Source organism: Delphinapterus leucas, chromosome 9, assembly GCF_059928025.1.
Source record: "Delphinapterus leucas isolate spDelLeu-1000000601 "Yukka" chromosome 9, BTC_Dleu_Yukka2, whole genome shotgun sequence".
Taxonomy (NCBI): Eukaryota; Metazoa; Chordata; class Mammalia; order Artiodactyla; family Monodontidae; genus Delphinapterus; species Delphinapterus leucas.
In genome coordinates, this window is record NC_143137.1 from 48984438 (window position 1) to 49009490 (window position 25053).

General features: G+C 35.2%; 1 protein-coding gene across 12 annotated transcripts in view; it reads left to right on the forward strand.

Moving 5' to 3' along the window:
• The first annotated feature begins 400 nt into the window (after nt 1–400).
• The window catches only part of SKAP2 (src kinase associated phosphoprotein 2), a 181337-nt gene continuing 156684 nt past the window's right edge, over nt 401–25053 (forward strand). For 9 of the 12 annotated variants that reach the window (XR_016394308.1, XR_016394309.1, XR_016394310.1 and 6 more), the window contains exons 1-4: nt 402–652; nt 9970–10075; nt 10689–10714; nt 18104–18211. Coding sequence is in view for 6 of the 12 variants with exons in the window: in XM_022584660.3 (XP_022440368.1) it covers nt 586–652; nt 9970–10075; nt 10689–10714; nt 18104–18211 (307 nt within the window). In the remaining 6 variants the exon portion in view is untranslated. Of the gene's footprint in view, nt 653–9969; nt 10076–10688; nt 10715–18103; nt 18212–25053 lie in introns of all 12 variants that reach the window. The other 3 variants (XR_002646195.2, XM_022584622.2, XM_022584644.3) reach the window with 2 other exon arrangements.

Below are 25053 nucleotides of genomic sequence, written 5' to 3' on the forward strand. Positions count from 1 at the left end.
AAATTCCATGTGGGGTACTGGGCGAGGTGTTAAACCTTGGCGGGGCTGATTAAGGTCCAGGAAGTCTCTCGATCGGAAAACCTGGAGGCACTACGGATACCTTATTTTCCGGGACCGTGGAGAAATGGTCAGCAGTTGCGGGGGTACCAGTGACAAAAATGGCCGCAAGGCACCTCAGGCGCTGGATCAGGTGATGCAGCCGCACTCCACTCCCTTCCCACCAGCCGCTCCCCCTCCCGCGCCCTTACGTAGCGGTGGGTGTGGCCTGCCCAGGGGCTCTTTTTCGGAGGCGAGGAAAACCGAGAGTTACACATGCGCAGTTAAGGCCCCTCTGGCCCTTCGGACCTCCTCCCCGCCCACTGCCCCGCCCCGAATTGCCGGGCGGGGCTGGGCCGAGAGTCCGGCAGCCGTGGCTGGGGCTTCAGTGACTTCCTTGTTGTGAGCGTCGGCCCGGCAGTGTCCGGACTCGTAGCCCCGCCGTCCTTACCGGGACCCCTAGCCCAAGTCTAGGTCGCAGCCGCAACCCCAGCCGGTCGAGTCCCTTTTAGCGCAGGTCCTTTCCCCGCACGCCCCGCGCTCCCTAACATGCCCAACCCCAGCAGCACCTCCTCTCCCTACCCCCTCCCCGAGGAAATTAGGAACCTGTTGGCAGGTAAAAAGCGGGAAGGGGGCGGGTAACGCGGCGGGGGCGGGGGCGCGGGGACGGCGAGCCGGTGGGGACAGAAGCGTTCGGAGTCTCTCCCTTCTCCGCTCTCCCCACGCCTCCTGCCCAGTGGGAGCGGGACTGGGAGTGGGGAAGTGGGGTCTGAGAATGGGAGTGGGCGTGTGTGTTGAAATTTGGTGCGGGGATGGTGGGGACCTTCTTGTCGCTACACTAACGCGATCAGGACAATTCTGTATACGTCGTGAAGACGCCGTGTGTGTGTGTGTGTGTGTGTGAGAGAGAGAGAGAGAGAGAGAGAGAGATCAGAGAGAGAGAGAGAGAGCAAAGAGAGAGAGGGTAAAGAGCGAGAGAGAGAGATCAAAGAGACCAAAGGGTTTGTCATTTCTAAAACTCCCATTTTTCTTCAACATTCAGTCCACCCATATTTGAGACCTTCGAAGAGAGCCTGACTCTCAAATAGCCACTTGTCTTCAGCCTGAGTAACATGTTAAAACAAAAAAGGAAGGATGTGTTAAAGTCCAACTTCCTGTGTCACACGATTAAAGTACAGTACTTCATCTTTGCACCCTCATCTTCCCCTTTTCAGTTTAAAATTACCATTTATAGGAACTTAGGAATTAAGGTGCATTCTTCAAGGCTGTTATGAATCCACTGCTAGTTCATTAATATACTTGATATGGAGATGTGTATTTTCACTAAGGGCTGTTAAAAAATTTGTATTTCTGCACAAGGTAGAAAAGACAATACATCTGTTTTAGGGTAGCACAAATCTTACCTATCCTGATGCTCTGGAATTCTTCCCATTATTCACTTTGTCATGTGTACATCAGAATTCTGAATACTGAATTTTGATTAAAAATTTTTACTTTTCTTTAGTTGTTTCTTTAGTATCCTTCAATATTGGTCATGAATAACTGGATTAAAAGAGTTTCTCTTAGATGCCTGTGTTACAATTTGCTTATTTTAACTCTTAAAGCAGTGTTTAAAATGTGACGTTATAAGTAGTAAGTTACAGTTAGAGCACTGTGAGACCAAATCTTATATGCTGTTACACTATTTTGGTGGTTAGCATCTTGAATATGATAGAGAAAATAAAACCAATAGTGTATGAATGCAGACATGTTTATGTGAACATGATTGCAGTGTGGTGAATGCATTTGTGGTGGGACAGTGTTTTACTCTAAGAAATGCTTGTTGTCATTAATGGGTACCACTAAGGGAAATATTGAAAGAACTGTAGGGGCTGACTTAAGGCAGCTTTTATTCCATTCTATGCGAGTTTCAAGTGAATGCTGATTTTGTTTTACTGCAGTGAACATTTTTGTTGTTACTATGCTGGAATTCCTTGCTTAGAATATTATTTTAGTCACCAGGTCAGAGAACTGTTTATCATAACTCTAAAAATAGATGTCACCATTTTCAGGATATTCTAGGTGTGAATTTTTGAGTTTAGGAAGTAAAGTGTAGACCTTTGGGTACATGCTTTTGAAGCTTGACAGCTCCACAGTAGACAGTTTGCTATCTGGATCCATAGTCATACATTTGCAGATAGTATGATATATGGGTTATGAGACTTTATTCTCTGATCCCCGTAGATTACAAATATTTCATGTAGCCCTTATTTGCGTAATTTAATTGAAAGCTCGGAATTAAATAATATTTAAATTATCTTCCATTGCTAACTTCCTATATACTTTAGCCATCTCTCTCTCTTTAATCAGATAATAATACTTACATAATGTCTGAAATCAGCGTTTTAAAAATCATTTTATTGACATTTTCAGTATTTCACACTTTTAAAGCAAATCACATATTAAAACACATGCAGTATTAAAAACAAATAATAAAACACTAAAATTTTGTTGATTACAAATTTGACTTATACTTTATTTTCAGAGGATATTTTCAAGAGGTATGGCTATGAGGAAATATATATGATATAAATTGTAAAGAAATGAAACAAGTGAACCAGTGTTTTTCAGTTTTCTTTTTAAACTAATCATTCAGAGAAAATGGTTAACATTTTATGGTTGACTTTAATTAAAATCTTTTTTTGAGGTAGGAAAGGTTTCAAGAATAAGTGCTCTGAGCAATTTTTTTTCACATTTTTTAATCCAAAAAATTCTGTTGGATTGTGCATGATCATTTGCATTATTCAAGTGTTTGGGTAATAAGACATGGTTAGATTTAAAATTATTAAAACTATAGAGGAAGAGTTGACATTGGTTTGAATTTTAAAGATATTGCTGGCTTACCTAGTTCTTTCTTTGAAAGTAAGAAGGAGATATTGGCAGTGGTGGTTGTAGCTAACAGTTGAGCACTCTTAGAATGCATGGCGCTATGCTAGAATTCCAGGGTACAGAAGATAAGGAACTAAACTTTTCAGGCATTAAAATCCCTTCAGAAGAAAAGAATATAAAGTCAAAAGATAATGTCTATTAAAAAAATGTTTTGGACATTTCCCATTGTGTTCCATGTTCCCTTTATCCAAATCATTTTGCCATATGTGTTAAATGTTTGACGTTTCAGCTGCTTGATAGAGGTAGGTACTCAAATGTATTCTTATCAATTTATTATTCTCTTTATTTTTTCCTCTGATTATATCTGTTTTAGGCTTCCTTTTCAATATTTGTTCCCCCCTCCTTCTGATTCCTTCCCTTTAAAAAAAATACTTTAGAAATGCAAAAATCCATAGAGGTTATCATTCTTACCTCACATTTAATGATGCTCTTGAAAAAGTGGCTATATAGTTTGACCATTAGTTACTTTTATTTCTGTGGATTCAGTATATTAAATATTGATAGCCTATACTTTTTATAAAAGTGTTGAATTATTTTCTTGTCCCATGAATAGAAAAAGGTTTACAGATTTTTGTTGTTAAAAGTAATTTGGGGACTGCCGTATGCACTCCAGGCAACCTTTAATTTTTTTTCACCACAATGGAAGAACAGGTTTAGCTGGGATAATTAGAATCAAAGGATTATCCCAAATCTTGTCCATTTAATCTTCTCCCACATCCAAATATTTTGACTAGGATGAACAGCGAGAATAATCTTGATTTATGTGAGTTTTTCCTGCAGGCAGGCAAGAAAGTGAGAGGAATTAGAACCACTGCTCGCCACCCCCCACCCCCAATCCCCTTGATTTGTTTAATCGCCCTTTGAATACTGGACTCTTGGTGGTTTGCAGTTAGATATTCTCATTCATTTGTTTTAGGACAACAGTATTTAGAAAGGAAAGCTGTAAGAAAATGTTAGTTTCTTTTTATTGAGTTAGAAAATGAAACCAATGTTGAAGAAAATGATGGTTGTTAGTATACTCTGAAAAATCAAACCCAAACCAAACAAACAATAAACAGAGTGGTGTGTGCAAAGTGACCCTGAGATTTTGTTCACTTGGCAGTCTTGATTAGAAATATTGCATTTTCCTCTATTGAGGATTTCCAGGACATTTTTAAAAACCTTCACACATAATTGATAATCCCTTTAGGGACACTAGGTAAAGAACGGAATTCAGTTGAGATAGAGGTAGAATTTTTTTCAATGCTGAGAATAGTGTGGTTTGATTTCCACCCTTCCAAAGTTCCATTTATAATTTGGTCAACATTTCGGTTTTATTTTTCTTATGAGAATCATTTATGGTGTATCTAGTGTCCCATAACTTCCTTCTGGGGCATTGGCTGAGTATGTAAAGGGAAGAGTGCCACCTACTGAGTCAGCAATAGTCACCTACTTCTTTAGCACCTGGATTTTCCTATAGAGCAAGAACAAGCCTGCCCCATTTTGGCAGTAATAACTAATGAGTTTAAAGTTGATATGAGAACCTTTGATCTTACAGTGAAATCAGTCCATGACACTTCTAAGATTTTTCTCTTCTAGCAATAGGAATATATGTTTGTAAATCAAGGGACTAGAAAGTTATAGTTTCTTGTATGGGTCAAATAACATAGATGACTTAAGATGTGATGTTAGGAAAATGATTTGCCTATGTTAAGCATACAATATTCTGGTTTTTCTTGGGAGAGGATCTTTGGCTGTCTTGTTTTTTTTTCATGACATTCCTTTTAAAGTATTTTCATCTCAGATTACTAAATAAAGCTCTTGATAATATGCTAGTATGCACAATTTTATAGTTACCCAATCCAAATGATCACTGGTTTCCTTTTAAAAAAGAAATCTAAATATTCTAAAAGAGAGAAGTATATAAAAATTTCCTAATGAGCTTAGCTCTACTTTATCAGCATTAAAGTATTACTAGAAAGAAGACAGAAACATCAGAGTGGGAAAAGCCTCTGGTGATTTGAAACACAGTTCAGTTGTCTCTCATAAATTTAAGATTAAGTGTCATATATGGGTGATAAAAGTGGCATAGGCTAGTTTTTATATACTCATTATTCACTTAGTTTGTCTTTTTCAATTAAAGCCAAGTCTATCTTTTTCATTCCGCTGAGTTTACATTTCTTTTTCAATCACATAGTGAACACATTACAATACATGATACCTAACAGTGAATATAGTGTAAATCTCGGACTAATGTTTTATTCACTGTGGCTTCTTTGAAAACGTGTGGTAAAGAGATTTTGATGATTATAAGGTGCTATTCATCGAGTTATCTTTTAGAGGTGAAAAATATTCATCTCTATCCTTCAGCAGTCCAGTTTTCCACCAGAATAAGTCATTTAGCCTCCAAAGCCAATTTTGAAAATGTAAATCAGATGATTGGATTGTAAGACTCAGGTATGTTTTTCCTGTCATACTTTGAGAACTCCTTGTGCTTGTTCCTGTCTCTTTTTCCATGTTTGAAAAGTCCACAGTTCAACCATAACCTGTAAAGGTGCTGGGAAAACAAGAGAAAGACATTTATTAGAGCTATCAATAACTTTTTGATTAGCCATTTTCCAAATTTGGGCATTTAGCTTAATTGGTCTACATGTGCCCAGTTGAACTGATTTTTATGTTTTCACCAGTAGGTGTTTGGTCAGACCATACCCTCCTTTAACAGAGAAGAAAAGCTTCTCTTTTTCTGATGCCAACTTAAATTCTAGGCTGAGATTCTTGTTAAGTTTAGTGATAGCACCTCAGTGAATACAAAGTACAACTTGGTCCAATTCATAAAGTAGAGAAAGATGTGGAATTAAGTCGTAAAGCCATTTGGGGTATGGTTTGACTGGTTTTACACTTATTCATTGATCTGGGGCTGAGCATGTGGTAGTGGATTCACTCTAATTCTTGCCCCCTCTCCTATACAATTCAGGCCATCACAGAGGCTGTGTGTGTGTGCGCGCGCGCGCGCGCGCGCGCGCCTGTGCCTGCACGCTTGCATGCCTGCCCAGGGAGGTGAGGTATTGGTTGGTTGGAGGACTAGGCAGAAGAGACCAGGTGCTACCTCTGTGACTTGTTTACAACCTCCAGCCTGGAAGTCATATTCCATGGTGGAGGATGGTGAGGGCAAGTGGTCAAACCCCGGCTTTCTTAAAGAGTTGGAACCTGTGCTATGTACTCAGATTGGAGAAGCCGACAGTTTATAGTTTGCAAGAATTTAAAAACTGTCGTAACCTTGTGTGGTTTCACCTTGAAACTGTAATTAGTATGGAAATTGGTAGAAAGCTGTTAGCTTATGTGTGTTAGATACCTGTCCTAGCCTCTCGGGCTCTAGGGGGGAGATGAGTGGCAGTTTTTCTAGGGGGTCCATATGTACAGGAAAAGAAAAAAAAGGAAAATTTGAGTACCACTAGGTGATTTGCTGTGTGCTAAGTATTTGCCTCTTAGGGGTTGCGATGGCTATTGAGAAGTTTCTAACTTAAACTGCTTGAGGATTGCTGAGCCAAGACATGATGTCATCTTTTAATTTTGTTTTCAGACCTTAACGTTTATCTACAGAGCGGTTGTAAATCAGATCTTTCCAGCGGCCTTCTCCCCCAGATCTTTACATTTGTACCGGGAGATCAGGTTTGCTTTGACAATGCTAAGGTGTAACAGGAGCAAAAATCACCACCACATTTGTATTCGCTGAGTAACTTTTTCCTTGGTGATGACTTGGGGGGCAGAGGCGGATGGAGATGGGGCCAATTCTGGGGTTAAATGCGGCCGGCACTGACCTGCGGTCTACGTGACGAAGCGCGGAGCGGCGGTAGGGATTAGACCTGGGGCTTAGAGGGCGCCGGAACTGCGCTTTCTCCACGTGGCCGGGTGGGTCCTTAAGCTTCTCCTCTCCCGTGGAGGACGCGGATGAGCCGAGATCCCTCCTGTGAGAAAGAGGAATTCTGTCTTACTCGCCAGGCCAAGAGGCCAGCGAGGAGGCAGGCTGACCTTTTCTTGTAATCGAATTACGGCTGTTCCCCGAATTACAGGCAGTCTGGAGTCAGTGAAATCTACATATTAACAGAGGGACATGACCCCTAAAGGAAGGTAGAAGAGGGCTAAAGCGCTCGCTAGTTTACCGTTTGCAGGGCTATTCAGAGCACAATAAAAAGCTTCAGATCTCTTTTCCAACCAGCCAGGGGAGTGCTTGAGTCGCCCAGGACTTTTATTGCTCGCTTTTGAAATATTACCCTGGCTCTGAGCTACAAAGCCGCAGATCCAGTCCCATTTGTCTGGCGAGGGCGCTGCCCCAAACCAGTGCTCCCTGCTCACAGCTCCAATGACGGGAACCCTGGGGTTTAACACTCCCAGTGTCTCGGACGGCGGAGCCCGAGCATCTCCCGGTGAGGGCCGAGTAACTTTCCAGCACCCGCTACGTCTTTGCGCCGGGGGAACGGGGTCGGGGCTCTGCGCAGGGGCTCGGCGAAGGCCGCGGGCACGTCCAGAGGGTCTCCTGTGCCTAGGAGAGGCTGGTTTCGTTCGATTTCAAAGTAAATGGGCACAGTATGGATTTTAAGAAAAAACCCGGATTTCAAACACTTGAAAACCAATTGAGTCTGTGGGCACCAACAAACGAAGACTATTGCAGGAATCGCTTCCACTATGAAGTTCTTATTTGTTAAAAACAAAAAAAAACCCAGAAAGCAGGTTGTACGCTTTCCACATCTCGTTTGTGAAATAATTTTTAAAAATCAGTGTTTATTAAATCTTTTCAGTTGCCTTAAACCCCTTTTGTGGCAGAAGTTTAGGAATAAATACATTGACTACTCTAAAAATATAGAATTTTTCCCTTGCGCAATCTCTGAATCTCCTCCCACTCAGAAAACAAACAACACAGATTCTTCCTGCAGTCTCACTCCTTCAACAAGTATTTCCTCACAAAATAGCATAGCTCAATAATTTAAAAATGTTTTTGGCACTGTTAGGAAACTCTGTATAGAGCATTACAGCTTTTTGTTTTCTGAGTTTTTATACAACTGAAAAGACCTTTTAAAGAAATAACTCGGGCTGTAATTCGTTCTGTTATTGCTTCCGGAGATAGAAAAGAGATCCTGTTTGCTTAAACTTGTATTGTATAATGCAAATGTAAAATAGGCAATTAAATACTCGTGTGGATGAGGGAATTAAAGACAAACACTGAGTGAAAGTAACATTAAGCAAACTACCAATCGTTATGCCAGTGATTCTCCCAAGTATTGAGTCTGGCTTTAAGAAAGAATCAGCAGTAGAGGTGCTACTCCTTCTCTTACTCCAGTTTCTTAGATTTGTTGGAGCCATCTCAGAGAAGCCAATGATCTTTTCCATTTCAGCTAATATCTGAATGTCCAGAGGTTGCCTTGCTCCTCTGGGTGCATACAAAATTTAGAGTTGAGAGAAGAGTGCTTTTTTATAAGTCTCATTATTTTGAACTCACTTTAGAAGTGTGGGTCCAATTTGCACTGGTACTAGATTATGTCTCTGTGTCCCCCTCTTCAAAATAGGGACAGCTCAAGGAAAGAGAAGCTGTGACATTTTGCTTTTGTTTCATTTTGATAGTTACTTTTAACATTAGTCAGTGATGGACTTCAAACCAGAAAGCTACTTAAAATTATTCCAAGACTAAATTTTAATTATTTCACTTATATTGATTTAGTGAAGAATCACTTTTACACAATTTATTATGAATGAATAGAATAACAGTTTAATGAGCTTCACTCCTTGGATCAACGTACTTTTGTAATCAAGAATTTAAAATCAGTTATAACATTCTATTTCAAATACTAGGTTTTAAGTTGCTAATTGTAAGTACAGTTGAAAGACTATTTGCTATACTGCTTTGAATTAAGTATAATATTATTGTATGTTTTGATACCATCTTTTTATCAGTGTGAATTAGGAGACAAATTAGTTAAATAAAAAGAAAGTAAAACATATACACATCTCTTCAATATGAAATATGGGTGGTTTATAGTCATACCTACTGAAAAAATTTTAATGGTATCTTCTACATTAGATACCTCAAAGTGACATTTGAAATTCTGAATATAAAGTTAATTTAAACTTGTACAGTATTTCATGAACAATAAGAGTGGGGCTATTTTAAAATCAAACCAATAAGGATTTGGTGGAATTGTATACCAGAGAGAATTAGAAAGCAGAATGATTTAGAAGTTTACTGAATTAAAAAAAAAAAGAGGCTTTGTGAAAATGTTATATGAGGCCATAGAAGTCTTATCTCTTGGTTACTATATTTTAAAATAGTGGCTAAATCTATTTTGCCACTTTTTCCTTTATTTAAAGAAATATTTCCAGGTAGTAATGCCAAGGCAGGAAGCAAGAGCACACAAAACCACACAACTGATTATCTTTTTTATTTGAGAATAGCTGGCCAGAGTAGGTGGGGCAGGTAGGAAAGAGGAGGGTTTGATTTGGGAATCTTGGCTAGCAAAAGGGATTTGTTTTTCCTCTAAAGCATTAAGCGCTGCATATACCTGAAAATTGATTACACTGGGAAAAAGATGCCTTCGCCAGAGACATTAGCTTATATTGATATAATATTGTGAATGACCTGTTCATACAGGAACTTACAAAATACTAAAAAATGATAGTAACATGCATGAAAGCTCTGCACTTGCTTTTATACAGAGAATTTGTTTATGGGGCACCATAGTTTATTAAAACTTGCGTGCTTCTTCCTGGTTTAATGATGCTAAACATTCAAATAGCATTCGCTGTGTTAAGCATAAGTAGAGCATACACATTTTATTAGCTAAGAGGTGAACAGATTTGTCCAATTTAGTATTTGAAACATACTTCAACTGTTATGCTTTGGATTGATAAAAAACTGTAACAGATTGTACAGATACTAACACTTATGGGTAGAAACAATCATTGTCCTGTTTGTCTTCACAAAAAAATGATTCTGTCCTATAATTTGTATCCTTTTTCTTATATTTCATGGTTTAGATGTTGAAACATTTGTAGCAGACGTACTGAGAGGGGAAAATTTATCCAAGAAAGCAAAGGAAAAGAGAGACTCCCTCATTAAGAAGATAAAAGATGTAAAGTCTATGTAAGTCACTTACTTGCCTTTTATTACTTATTTCTTACTTATAAGAAACGCTGTAATTAACATTTTAATGAAGGACTGATTATTGTGGGATTAAATTTTTTATGTTCTAATTTAATTGGTTTGAAGTAGTTTTAAAGGACAAACTATATTTCTACTATAATAGTTTTTAAAAACAGACAGGCTTATCATAATACCGTTTTTTGTGAAGCCTATTGATTATGTATTTTTCTAAGCATTCTAGCAAAATCCAACTGTTTATTTTAATTATTTGAGGATATATTTGGTCTAACTGATAAGACATAGGTAGGTTGAGAATTTTAACATAAATACGGAAGATACCTCCAGACACTCAAATGAATAAATGTAATTTAAGTTGTATGTATTAAAGATATATTCTGGTTTTACTACTGTAACTTAAGTCTTTAAAAATACCTTTATTATAAATCCATAAGCCTTTTGGAATTATCATTTCAGGATAGGAAGTAGTTTTTTCTCTAAATCTATATTTACAATATAGATTTTAAAATAGACTTGAATTATTGCCATTGATTAGATCTTGTTTTGATTTGTCAACCTTTATTTTAAAATATAATGTTCTTGCTTTATTTTGCAGCTACCTTCAGGAATTTCAAGGCAAAGGTAAATTTTCAAGTTTTGTCAAACTTGACATTTTTTTTTCCTTGCAGAGATTTTCAATAGGAAAATCTAACACATACTGAAATTTGATAGCTGGAGTCAAAATTTAAATTTCTGTGTTGTATACTTAGACTTTAAAGATGAGAGTGCTAGCTCCCCCTGCTGAGAATAAAATTAAAAAACATATCTAGAATCTACTCTGTACAATCTTCTTTTGCACAGTCTTTCATGCAGAAATCTGTGTTTAACATTCTTCGGTTTTATGGTTCTTAGAGTTCATTGTGGCAGAAGTTTGTTAGGAAAGGTATATACGTGCAGTTACACACGGAAGAATTTTGTGAGACAGAGGCGAGATACCAACCTAACACCATTTAACCCTGTAGAGATTACTTTATAGTGGTCATGGGAGCAGGAGGGCCTGTGGCTGGGTGCTCATAGGTAATGTTTCGAAAAGGTAATTGGTTTAAAAACAGTATCAACTTTTGTTTGAGAGCATGAGTAAAATCTTTTTCAAATGCTGGTTTTTATTATTCTTGTGATTCTTTTGATATGAATAAATATATGCCATAGACATTTTCAAAGAAGGGGATTCAGTTTCATTTTTCGAAATATGTGAGAATGCTGGTAAGCTGATTGTCTTCCTTTAGATTTGAGAGACAGCTGCTTAGCGAACTGAAAACCAAATCCAGAAAGGCGTAGGAAGTTTCTACTATTTCATGTCTTCAGTTCTGCGAGGGAAACTTGGTATGGCCCTCACTTCCATGATGCTAATTCATAGGTCATGACCTGAAGCCTGTGGATGCCTGTATGAGGGTCACAACATGAGGTCAGTTAACTATGTGAAGCTAGGCTCTGAGTTTGGGGGAAGCAGTGTGGCATCTTCTAACTGGGGTTAGCAGATACCACAGAGTAACTCATATCTCTGCCAACGGATAAGTGAGAGAGTAATGATGGTTTCAATAAACCAGCTACTTAACCAGACAAACCTAAAATCAGTTAAAAGGAAACCACAGTTTCTTTTCACATTAAGTCATCACAATTGTTGTGATTAGAGGAAATAAGAAGAGATTTTTTTCCGTATTAAATTTTTTAACACTGTTAAATAGAGGGAAGAGCAGGAAACTCCTCCTCTCCACAAGTACCTACTTCTTTGTTCTCTATAATGAATCCTAAACTGTGGGTTTAATCATGTTGTATTTTGCTTAGTTGAGTATAGAAATAATGAATCTATGCATTTGAATTATGATAACTTTTATACAGTGCACTGTTTATAGGGGAAATATTGCATATCAGATTCTGCCTTTTTTCTTAAAAGGCACATTTTGTTCTAGTGGTTACTTATTGGACTCTCACTGTGACTTAATTATTTGTATGTTAAACATTTTTAAGCTAAGAAAATGTGATAGTATAAAGTCATATATGTAGAATTGCATATGATTCAATAATAGGGTAGGAACTTTCCCTTTGGTATTCTGGTTTAGGACTTGTTCAGGTGTGTGGATATTAAAATTACATTACTGAGATACATTCTTTGTCTCTAAGGAGAATGGAAGTTTATATAGTATTTGATAGAAATTGAAAAATGAGCCTAGAATAAGAGTGCAAATAACACAGAATTCAGAGATTCCCCATAATCATTTTCCTCTGAATAAGTCATTTGTATTTCAATACTGCTGTATTGAGTTAACTAATCACCAAGAGTGCCTGCTCAAAAGTAAACCTGTGGATAAATTAGATGTATACCTTGGAGAAATATGAGAAGCTGAGTAATTTTATGCCATTCTACCCTCAAAGTATAATTCGACTGTTCTAAAAAGACTATTTCTGTAGTTTGTTAGAAATAGTAAAGGGAAGTTAGTACAGGCTTAATAGTTGAATAAGCAATTGCTCAAAAGACATATTTTTTAAGAACAGGAATTTATTAATAACCAGATCTGTACATTGAATAAATTGAATTCATCTAAGTATATTTTGATAATGCTGCTTTTCTTTTTTTTCTTACATTTTCTTCTTGGGGCTTTTGGAGTGTCTTCATCCAAGGAGACCTGGGCAGAAATCCTTTTGGCTGTTTCCCCTCTCTCTCTTTCTCTCTCTCAGGTCAATATAGGGTCACAATGAGGTGACCAGAGGCTATTTTCCTGCTTTTTACCTTTATACTCCTATTTGTTTCACATAATTTTTTTTTTTTACATGATGGTTAAGTACCATTTTAATATCATTATTGGGAGAAAAAAGGACCTGGAAGAGAGTTCTTAAATAAAATGAATTAATTCACATTTATTTATTTCAAATAAGTGAGTTATTAGTTACTTTAATGTTCACAGATGTCTGTTATCCTTCCTTCCTTTCCTCTCACATCTCTTCTTATAGTCTTTAGATATTGTACATGACAGAATAACTATCTAACCCTAGTTTTTTATTCTTAGTTACAATGTAGCCTAGTAATATAAAGTATACTCCTAAATACAGGCTTCATGCACTAGAATTATGCTTATTTTAGAATTATTTTACAATTATGATTATTTCAGAATTTGTTCTCTGTCACATCATAAGGTCATAGCGCTCTTAAATGTTACTTGAAATAATTATTTTGGGGATGAAAATATATTACTACTTGAGTAAAGGTGTTACTGACTGAGTATAAAATAGAATTTTCTAATATATATTAGGTATATGATAAACAAGTTTTACTTGTAGTTGTATCTTGCCCTTATATGAGGCTTGTTTTACTCCAGTGATGATTTTGGTATTATTATTTTCTTTATAGAATAAGATAATGTGAAGATACCTATGCATGACACATAGTCAGTGTTCAATAAGTGTTATATTAATGTGTATTCTCAGATTCAAGTTCATTTATCAAGAGGATTTAGTAAATCTTGATTTATAATTCAGTTTTCAAATAAACTTTGAGGAAACCATAAATTACTAAAGGAAGGGTATGCATATTAACATGAGACAAATATTTCAAGAGAATATTTTTCAAATATGGGTGTCTACAGCTTTAAAAAAATGTGAATATATTGTTTTCAATTCTCTTTAGATGTCATAACTAAAAAGCTCTCATTTTCTCCTTTAAAATATTTTTCCTCTAAATTAAAACATTTATTTAGCAGATTTTATCCTAAAACTCCATTGATATTGTTAAATATGAATAGGTTTACTTAGAAAGCAATTTCCTTTGACCTCATTGGTATTATTAAGTTTATTTATGGACTAAACTAGTTTTTTGAGTATCAGGGCTGTTAGATAAGAAGGGACCCATTTTAGTTTGTTCTGATGGAATCCTTGAGAACAGCAGAAAAATCAGAAGTTTGGATGACGTTTAACTTCGTTTCCTTTACTCTTCCTAACATAGTATATGTTCTGTTGCAAGTTGGCTCCCCAGTGAAATCTGAGCAAATAACTTGCAGCTCCCTTACCCCCACCCCCCATCTCTGGCCTTATACAAATGTGTTAAGCATGTTTGAGATTACGGGGCCTATAGTAGTAGAAGTCTGTTTCAAAGGTAGTACTTGAGGAATGGTGTCCTTCCTTTAAAATTCTGCCTCACGTTTGCATGCCGTAAATTAGCCTTCTATGGTAGAAGAGTTATGAAGAGAATCGTATTTGTGGTGACTCAAATCTTTCAAATTTTTAAGAATTAAACTACAGGTTCCCTTAAGAAATGACAAGTTAAATGTTTATGTCCATTCATAGCTGTATATTATCACTTGAGAAATTATTTTGGACAAGTGAACTGAGTAGAAAATTAGAAATTAATATTTTTGACTCAAGTAACTTTCCCCACCAAGTTTACATTTCATTCTCTGTAAAAGGGAATGGTTATTGTCTGAATTTTAGGTATATTATTTAGTTTACTGTTTACCTGATTGCGTTCAAAATAGAACTGTATTTGCTAAAACAAGCAGTAGATTGGTTAAATCACCTTCAATGGTGGGATCATGACTGTTGGATTGCTGCTGGGCTTTATCTCCAGGCATTTAGGAAATGTTAATTGACCATGAGCCATATAAAAAAGAAGGGATAATAGTAATTTGAACCCAACTATTAAAAATTTTAAAATATTTTTCAAAGAAATATGCTGCTGTGATACGCCTAAGCCTTGATTTTGATGTGTTATTTAACTTGCCAATGAAATTACAGGACAAGAAGTCTTGGATCATTGTCTTTTAGACTGTTAACTTTGTATCATTAATTAAACTTTTGAAAGTTGTGGGATAAATCAAATGCTTTTCTAGGGAAACAAGAAACAGTATTAATGAGCAACAACCCTATAATTATCCTTCTGAGTACATAACAGGGACACATTCATGTCTTTTCTTTGCGCAATAACTTTTACAAAGAAGTATTTTTAAACTGATCATTAATTTTATGACCATAGAAATGAGATGCAAAATTTATGCTGTTGTCATTGGCACAGGCTCAAGGCACCACTGACATTATGTGTGATGGTAATAGAATGGCTGCCAACTAATGATTCTGTAGACATTTCATTTGAGCATGCTTTTCTTTTAGATGTCTGATTAGGATGTAATGCTTTCAATTATGTCTGTAAATTGTATTGGATACGTTTACCTGATGCCCATTGTTGCTTTGGAGTTCAGTTTTCTATTACATAAACACAAGTTGAACATTTTCCTTTTAATTTATCGAAGTCTTTGCAGGTATAGTTGCAAGTACTCAGCCCCTGGGGAGAAAAAATGCTTTGCACTGCTCAACAGCGACCCCTGTGTTCAATTAAAGCTCCTTATAATATAGCAGCTCTTTGTTGAGTTGAAAAATATAATTAGGGAGGGGGGAAAAGGGGTGGATCATCACTGGAACAACAGTAAAATGAAGAAGACTATTTTGAAAAATGATGTGTTTTTTCAACTTAATGCAAGTTAAAAAGGGAATAACCCTATACAGATGCCACAGGGATGCTTATTCTTTACTTTCTGAGTTAAATTCAAGGAAAGCTTTAAAAAGGGGGGGGGCGGGGAGGGGAGAAGTGAGGCCAGTAGCAGTACTTAATTTATTTTGTCTTAGATAAATATAAATATCACAGTATTTTTTTTTAAAAAAACCAACATTTGAAATGAACTGCAGTTCTTAGAATGGGTAAATTGAAGACAATTTCACTTTATAATCCAAAAAGTGTTCTTATTTTTTGAACAAAACCAAAAACCATAGAGGTCTTTAACATGTCACTGACTAATTTGCGTAGAACGGTCTTAACTTACATTAAATACTGTTGAATTTATAGGTTTAATAATGATGTTTTTGCTGTGTGTGTGTATGTGTACATACATGGATATATACACAAAAATATATAATGGATATTATCAAAGGATAATAAACTAATTCTGATTTTCAAAACTCAAAAAATTGTTTTTATTCCACTCAGAGTTCAATAGATTTAAGCATGAGCATCTGAATTTTTTCAAAATCCTTTCCATAGAATCATTAGCTTTATTGTTGTATTTCTGTATTCTTAATAGTGTAATAGGCTAAGTGCTAAGTTATGGTGATGTAGTCGAAGTGTGCTAATACTTTTTTTTTCATAGCAAGATTTATAGTTCATGATTTGAAATATCCTTAGAAAATCCATAACATAAAAATTCTTACTTTATTAAGAATATAAGGATATTCTAGCAATTTTGAGCAGTTGAGAATTTTGTGATCTTTACTACTGTGTATTCCATGAGCTGTCATTTTATGTTCAAACATATTTTTACTAGCACTTTTTATGAGGTTCTCTCTTACCTCATATTTTAAATCAGACCACTCTTCTTTCCATAAGAGAAATATTGTAAGGGATCACTGAATGTTCTGAGAAGTACTTTGAACATCTTGAAAGAAAGAGAAATTAAGATCCAAAGAATGAGTAGTATTTGTACATGTTTCTTGGAATTTTAATTGGGGAAGAAACATCACCATGTATGGTACACATAATGGTATAATCACTAAGGACAATAAGATAGTCATCTCTATATTCTGCTCTTATTGTCTTGATGGGAGATATCTTTACTTTCAGGGTAGGGTAGGGATGATGAATGCTGATAAAATATCAAAATTTTAAAAAGTAGATATGAATATTGGTTTTTATTATTTTGAAAGTGTTGTCTTGAAAGAGGCTCTTTCCTCTACCAAAAATATGGTGAAAGTAGGGTGCAACCCATCAGATGCATGTCAGAGGATACAGATATCCTTTTGGAGAGCCAGGTAGCTTTAATCTGGATCTGCCTAGCAACTATGATCTAAAAGTAATACTATAGGCACTGTAGGATTCCTATGGAGATTTTTCACTATGACTTTTAGGTGAGGTGGCTGGTTTTCTCTTGAATTTTTAACAAGTAACTTGAATTGTTAACAGATCATTTATATGGTATTAAGCATACCTTTTTCCTTGTTGTTCAATATGGATGAAGAATGAGTGCTTAGATATAACTGGGATATAGCAAATGTTTGATTCACTCTTTTAAAAAATTATTCTAAATGAGTATATGGCAAAAACCCAAACCACAAGATTTTATTGTGGGGATTAAATGACTTCAAGCCAACCAATCAGCCTAAGATTTGGAAATCATCTAGAAAACTAGCCAGAACACAAGAAAAAATAAAGTAACATATCACTGAATGCAAAATCTAAAGTGTCTAGTTTGTAAATCACCTTGTTTGAATTTAAAAGGTTTATATGAGTTTTAAAGCAGTTTTTCCATAAAAGATTCCTGCTCTTGAAAACACAACTGAGTATTTTTAATCTATTCTAATGTAATCTGTGATTTTTAATGAAAACATAAAATGTTCATATGGCTTTGAATTATCAATTTCTCATCATCATTTTTCCAATTATTGAGTAGGTAAATGGAATTAACTTGAATTATTTTCTCTGTTGTGCTTTCCATGCTTTTCTTGGTTGCTGTTATTGTTATTTTGGTTTTGTTTGTTTTGGTTACACACTATGTTTTAACCTGCTTCCACTTTTTTGAATTCCTCTTTGTAGAGACCATCATAATTTTGGAAGTTGTATCCTTTTGTAACAGAAAGAAGCAGTTGTGTACTGACTTTCAAAAACTTACTTTAGCTAAGTTACAGCGAATATACATTAAAATAGGATCTGTTTTTATCTAGTTCAAAAATTTTTCTTTGGTTTTCCATGAAAGTGACCGAATTTAATAGTAAAATTTACCTCTTTGACAAAGTAACACTTTTAAAGATGGCTAAATTATAAAAGACTTTTCTCTGATTAGTTTTTGTTTTTTTATAGTATTTTTAAGTTTAATTTTTACTTTATTGGGGCATAGTTGATTTACAATGTTGTGTTAGTTTCAGGTGTACAGCAAAGTGGTTCAGGTATACATACATGTATACATATATCCATTCTTTTTTTCTCTGATTCTTTTATAGGTTATATAGAAGATGGAGAAGAATATGATGACCCTTTTGCTGGGCCTCCAGACACTATTTCATTAGCCTCAGAAAGATATGATAAAGATGATGAGGCCCCCTCTGATGGTATGCGACATTTTCCCATACAATATACCTCTTGACACTCTAACACAAAACAGTGCAATGTGTAAAGGTGGTGGTCTTGTCAGAAAGCAGATAAACACAGAGGCTTCAGTTAACTTACCTTTACCAGAACCTTTTAAGGAACAGAAGAGCTCTCTCTAGTGGTTTTCCTAAGTATGTAGTTCTTTCTTTTCCTAGGAAATTTTCTTTACTTGAATTTTTAGGAGAGTGCTTGCATCATCGTATGAACATTATCAGTAAGTTTGTTGGTTAATTTGATATTATCAGATTCTTGCTTAATTTTATTGTGCTGCTTAATGGCTTGTTGTATTTCATTATTTTATAAATAATGAAGAAGGTTTTTGATCTCTTTTTTCCTGAAAACTTCATACAAAATGAGTTCATAAAATATTAAATTAATTATTCCTACATTGCCTTCTCTCATTGAGACAGGTTTCCATCAAATGCTTCTTTTAATAATACATTTTCATTTTTCTGATTGTCATTTAAAAATATCCTATATTACACAGTAATATTATAGTTTTTTGTATTAATTGAAATGGTAATAAAATTGATTATTTACTTCTTATTAATTTTTAAAAACTTGCCAAAGTTATGAAACTTGTTTTTAGTGTAGCATGTGCTTTCTCTGTTATGCCACCCAGTTGAGTGCATCTGAATTATAGAGACCTATAAGGGTGATATATAGGTACAAATTAAGAATGTGTATTGATAAATTAGCCATGCATATTAATTTGTGGCACTCAAAGCTTCACATAGACATAGAAATGAATAATGCCTTCTGCCACTATATGATGATCAAACTGTGCAGTTCCATCTCTAAATACAATTGCTGAATGAAAATATGCTTCCTGCAACAGAGCACTCCACATTTTATGTTATCCAGATTATTCCCTTTGGAAACATAAATTGCTTTTATGAGGTATAAAATTATGTCTACTGCAGAACAGGGATAAGTCAAGTACATGCATAAGTGATAAACATTCTAACCACTGATTCAGAACAACACAAGCTTTTTTTTATATTCAGAACTTTGTACAGTGTGTAGCAACAATAATCATATCCATTTTATGTTGAATTTTACATTTTGGCTAACATTTAATATCTATTTTTAAAAGGAAAGAATTTCTTTCTCTTAGATTGTCTATTTTTTTAAAAGATGCACATTTTTCTTCAGTCACACTTATTATCTGAAACAGAGCATTACCCTTTCTAACCTGATCTTCAAAAGCATTTCTACTAGAAAATGTTTTATAATCGATGAAGTAATATTTTCAGGCAAAACAATGAATTATTATTTGAGTTGAACTATTTTTCAGACACATTACAATGGTTTGTTTTGCTTCTCTGGAAAACATTGGTAGATAGAAATGAGTATGTTTGTATGTATACATATATAGATAGTACTTATACTCATGATAATATATAGATATGGATACATACACATACAGCATATATTCATAGAATATATATGCTCAGGATTTCTCAAAGTAGCATAGATATTTTGATGTACCAGGAAGCAGTATGTGCCATCTTGAAAAAATTACAACCTAAGAAATCCAACAATTAAATATATGTGAGAGCCAGTGATTTGTTAGGAAAAGTGAATTGCTGTTGTATTTCATGTAAATAATCCTGTAAATAATCATTTACAGGATTATTGTCTTTTTCTTATGAGTAAATAATTTATTATGTTTGTTTTCATAACCAAATATAAAGAAAATATATTAATAGCATGAAAAAGATTTATTGCTAAAACATTATCAATATTTGAATATTATTTAATAAATTATATTTATGTGTAACATTTAAATTTTTGTTAAATATTGCATTTTCATCAGTGTTTGTGTAAGCAATTCTTAGATTGAAAATTTAACTTTTAGTATTATTCATTTTTGGTATATAAATAATGCTATTTTTGATAATTTTACATTTTCTTCTAAGAATACTCTAAATTAATTTTAAAACTACCACTTGAACTTTTAATTTCCACTCTAAAATATCATCTAGTCATATTAGTTTATCTTCCTGCAGCTTAATTGTTATATGTGTTCTCTTTCCTTTGCTGAATAAATTTTCCTTCATTGTGTGACCTTAGTCTAATGATATATTAATTATAAAATGATAATGCATTTAACAACAAGTATAACTAAATTAGCACAGGTCACCGAAAGGCCTTTTGTCAAATCAGATTGTTGTTTTGTCCTTTTGACTTTTACCTTATGGTAGGCACTAACAAAGTATCTGAACTTTGATGGATTATAAACTACAAACATGATATGTATTTTTCATAATGCTAATGTAATTTTCAAGGTACTATAAAGGTCAAACCTGCACATCTCTGTGTGCATTCTAAGTTTGTCTTTTCCTTTAATATTTCTTTTTCTCTGTTCCTCTGGTTCAAAAGTTCATTCAGTTCCCAAATGGCTACCTAATTTTCCAGTTATTCCCTCAAGCCATATGTGTTTTGGTTTCTTTATGGTTTATTAGGTACTGTAGGAAAGTAGCATAAGTTATATCTTCTAATGAAATTCAAGCACACTTCAGTGATGCTTCGACTTGATTGCTGGTAGCAATTAAATCACAGCCAAGGAGAATAATGCATAATCTCACAAGGTCCAGACACCCTATAGAAATTGAAAGGAAATGAAAACAGAAAACAAAAACAAAGTCTTCAAACCCTGCCAGACACGCTGTTTCCAGCCTGCCTTTTTTTTTTTTTTTTTTACGGGCCAACTGCCTGATTGATAGCAAAATCATAACTTGCTGCATGCTAACAGGCAGAGTTCACTTGTAGGTTATTGTGAACTGATAAAGGGTTAGATGGAGTTTTGATTTTCGCATTGGACCTTGGTACACCAGATTAATGGAATTTCAACGAGTGACTAGAGTAGCCACAGCTTTGTCAGAGAAACAGATGGATATTCTATAGTCATGTCTACTCATTAATACTAGTTGCCTGAAAGGTGTGCTGCTTTTCTATACAAAAGAGTTGATATAATTGATTTTTGAATAATGCATTGAAAACAAAGTACCTTATTGATGACTAGAATTGTAACGTAGATGGTGACAGATTTTTGTAACGCTTGTAGCTTAAAAATATTGTACTTTGTAATTTTTTCTCGTCTCTCTTTGGAAACACTTTTTTGTTTTTATTTTTTGAGGGAAAATACATTTTATAAATGATCGTATGACTGCTGTTAGTTTCATTGTGATTTGGTAATATTTATAAAAATTATGTTTAATAGAAATTTCATTTTATTAGCTTTGTGCTTTTATTTTTTTCTGAAAAACTTAAAACAAATCATAATGGTTTCAAGACTATTGTAGATCACTATTAGAAGTTTTATGCTATTGTATGGCTGGATATATTGAAGTGTTAGTAGAAATGGTGCATGTCAGTAATCAGATAAAATTAGAGATAATGAAACTCAAAACCTTAAAGAATATCCCTTGTCATACATGTTAGAATGTTTGTTTAGGCACTAAGATGGTAGATGCAGGGTAGCTTTTAGATACAATATAACGATTTGGGTTTCCATTTTTCTATTCTGAAATCATTTTTCATTCATTTTCGTTATTTGTAAAAGCAAGCATCTAACCGTGTAGCATTGTGGAAAGTCCCTAAGGTAAGGTGAAAGGATTCAGTGAGCTAGAAGACATATATTGGCTCTGCCCATCGATGATAGGTTGAAGGATCACAGTAGACATTTGTTACAAATCTGATTCAGTCATAGACCATAATCACTTTGTGGATAAGAATCTGGAACCTCTAGGGTGTGAATATAGGAAGACTAAAATGAAGCTAAAGATACAAAACAGTCATTTATTGTCCTGGTATCTTCTTTTTTTTTTGCGGTACGCGGGCTTCTCACTGTTGCGGCCTCTCTCATTGAGGAGCACAGGCTCTGGACGCGCAGGCTCAGCGGCCATGGCTCACAGGCCCAGCCGCTCCGCAGCATGTGGGATCTTCCCGGACCGGGGCACGAACCCGTGTCCCCTGCATCGGCAGGCGGACTCTCAACCACTGCGCCACCAGGGAAGCCCCTGGTATCTTCTTAACTAAAAATTCCCAAGTAATATAGGTTACTAAAAACTGTGAGCATTACAAGAACATAGGTTTGTATGAAAAAATACTGGTTTACGTATGGAACTATTTTTAAAGTTTGAGATTAAGAAAAAAGGCTATGCTCTTTTGATCATAATTTATAATAGTAGATGATGTTTTCTTCTTTTTTGGTATTCGTTTTCTTTAAGGAATACAATATATGAAAACTTGAACTTATAGAACATGTAGATCACTTATTCCAAAGGATTACTTTAAGGATTATCTCCATGATGCCTATAAATAATGAACTCTTACAATGCATCTACAACAAGCTTAGATATAAATCCATCCATGTGCATAAATATAAATTTAATGGATAAATGTTTACACATTACACATTTTTTTTTAACACCTTTATTGGGTATAATTGCTTTACAATGGTGTGTTAGTTTCTGCTTTATGATAGACACCGACTTTTGAGGAAGATTTTTTTGTGCGTAAAGTTAGGTGTAGCACTAATCAGTTCTAGTACAAGCCAAGCAATAGATGTTTTACTTTTCTCTGGGCTCCAGTAGAATGTGAAATAATATTTAAAACCAGGAAAAACAAGGTTCTTTCAATTACTTCCCATTTAGGGTAACCAACTATAGTATCATGTGGTTTTTGATAATAAAAATCATATTTTTGTATTTTATTCTGAGAATTTAGATTAGTTTGCAACTTACACATATCTTTGTATGCATAACATATTGTTGCACTTGTGTGTTTTTTTTTTTTTAACTTTTTTTTGGGTTCCTTTAATATACCAATTGCTAGCTTGTGTTATAGCAGTATAAGAACAATGATTATTTTAGTCCTTCTGTAATGTGTATAGCCTAGCTTCAGGTACTTTGGTAGACGTGAGGGGTTATAGTTTGGAGAAATGATAAAAAAGTAGAAAACATGTTTTTACACTCAAGATATATATTGTGTGATTGGAGATATAAAGTGTACACAGATGTAAAATATTTTTATGATTACAAAGGCATATCTGAATAAAATAAAAACACATAGCCATTGAGAATCATCTTTTTGATTTTTATGCCATTGAATGGGAAAATACATCACTATAAAACAAAGTGGGCAAATAAGACTATAACAAAATGGGCTAGATAAGAAATATTGCAAAGGTAATAAAACTCAAATTATGAAAAATAATGCATTTTTAATACAGTAAATTAGCAGTTATTTACACAATTCATGAAGAAAGGAACAAGGTACCTTGGCAAGGTAATGGGGAATTCAAAGATGAAGAAAAAAAATTCCTGTGTTCAAGAGACTTGTAATCCAGTTGGAAAGAGAAGATAGCCACCTATCAGCAATCTAAGTTCTAACAAGGCAGATTCCGAAAATAGTAACTAGTATGTGTTAAAATATTGAATTGATTTGGCCTGTACCAAGGCAAATAATTGGTATCATTGATTTTCTTCCCTTATTTGTTGACTGAGTCAGTCATATGTTTTGGCATCATGTTGAATAAACCAGAACATAAACTTTATGCCTACGTTCTGAGAGGTTGTAGAGTAAATTGTAAATGGAGGGCCTTTTTTTAAAAGTGAGTTTTGCATGGTTCCTGAAGTTTGCTAGAGAGAAAGTGGGAAAATCTGTTGAAAAGAACATTTAGAGTAGAAGTCCAAAAACCAGGTTTTCATACTGATTGGTAATCATTTTGTTGTCAAGGTCAAGTCACTTAGCCTCTCTGGATTTTTACTTTCTGATTTGTGAAATGAAGAGTTTGGACCAGGTGATTGATTAGAAGTTCCCTAGATCTCCAAATGCTTGTGTCCACATTTCAGAATTAGTAAATTTAATGGTGGCACAGAGGTGATTTGCCTGGAGAAGGTAATAACCAGAGGTGATGTTGAATAGGAAGGAGCGCAGTGGGTCTTAGAGGTAAGCAAATGAGGGACAATAAGAGCTGAATACCAAGTTAAGGAGTTTACCTTTGATCTGGTAGTCAGTAAGAGATCCCTGAAGCAATAGACTGATGTGATGAATGCATATTTGAGGGAGATGGTCCTGGCAGTTAATTGTTGGATGAGTCAAGGCAAAGAGACCATCTAGTGGAGGCAGCAAGCTAAGTGTCTTGCTACATTATTCTGAATCTTGACAGCCTCTCTGTGTGGTAGATATCATCACTATTTGACAACGGAGGAAATTCAGGGACAGAGAGGTCAAATGAAGGTCATATAAGTGGCAGAACTGAAATTTGAATTCATGTCTGTCTGACTCCAAGGACCCGGCTCTGCTCTCAAAACCACTATAGTTTGCCTCTTCCCCAGCTAAGATACTGTTGCTTTTGGTTCAGAGGGTGTTGAGAAGAGCCAGGGTTAGAGTAGTAGACATTGCACTGAAAAGGAAGGGATTCTTTTAGCCCCTTCCTACCCAAAGTATGGACTGCAGACCAACTGCAACAGTGTCACCTGGGAGCTTGTTCAAAATGCTAAATCTCTGTCCCCACCCATACCTACTGAATCTGAATTAGCATTTAAACAAGATCCCTATGTACACATTAAAGTTTGAGAAGCTCTGTTCTAATTGTGTTTATTACCTTGGCCTTTGTGGCTGAAAAGAAGGGTGAGCCATTGCACTTGGGCTGAATGTGCAGGTGTGTACTAGGCATGGCGCTAAGCAATCCCTTGAAGTAGGTAAAAAAGATTCTTTACTTCCTGTACTCGTCTGTGGTCCCTCAGCACACTGCACAGGGCCCCTTCCCGACACTACTGTCTGTCGGTAG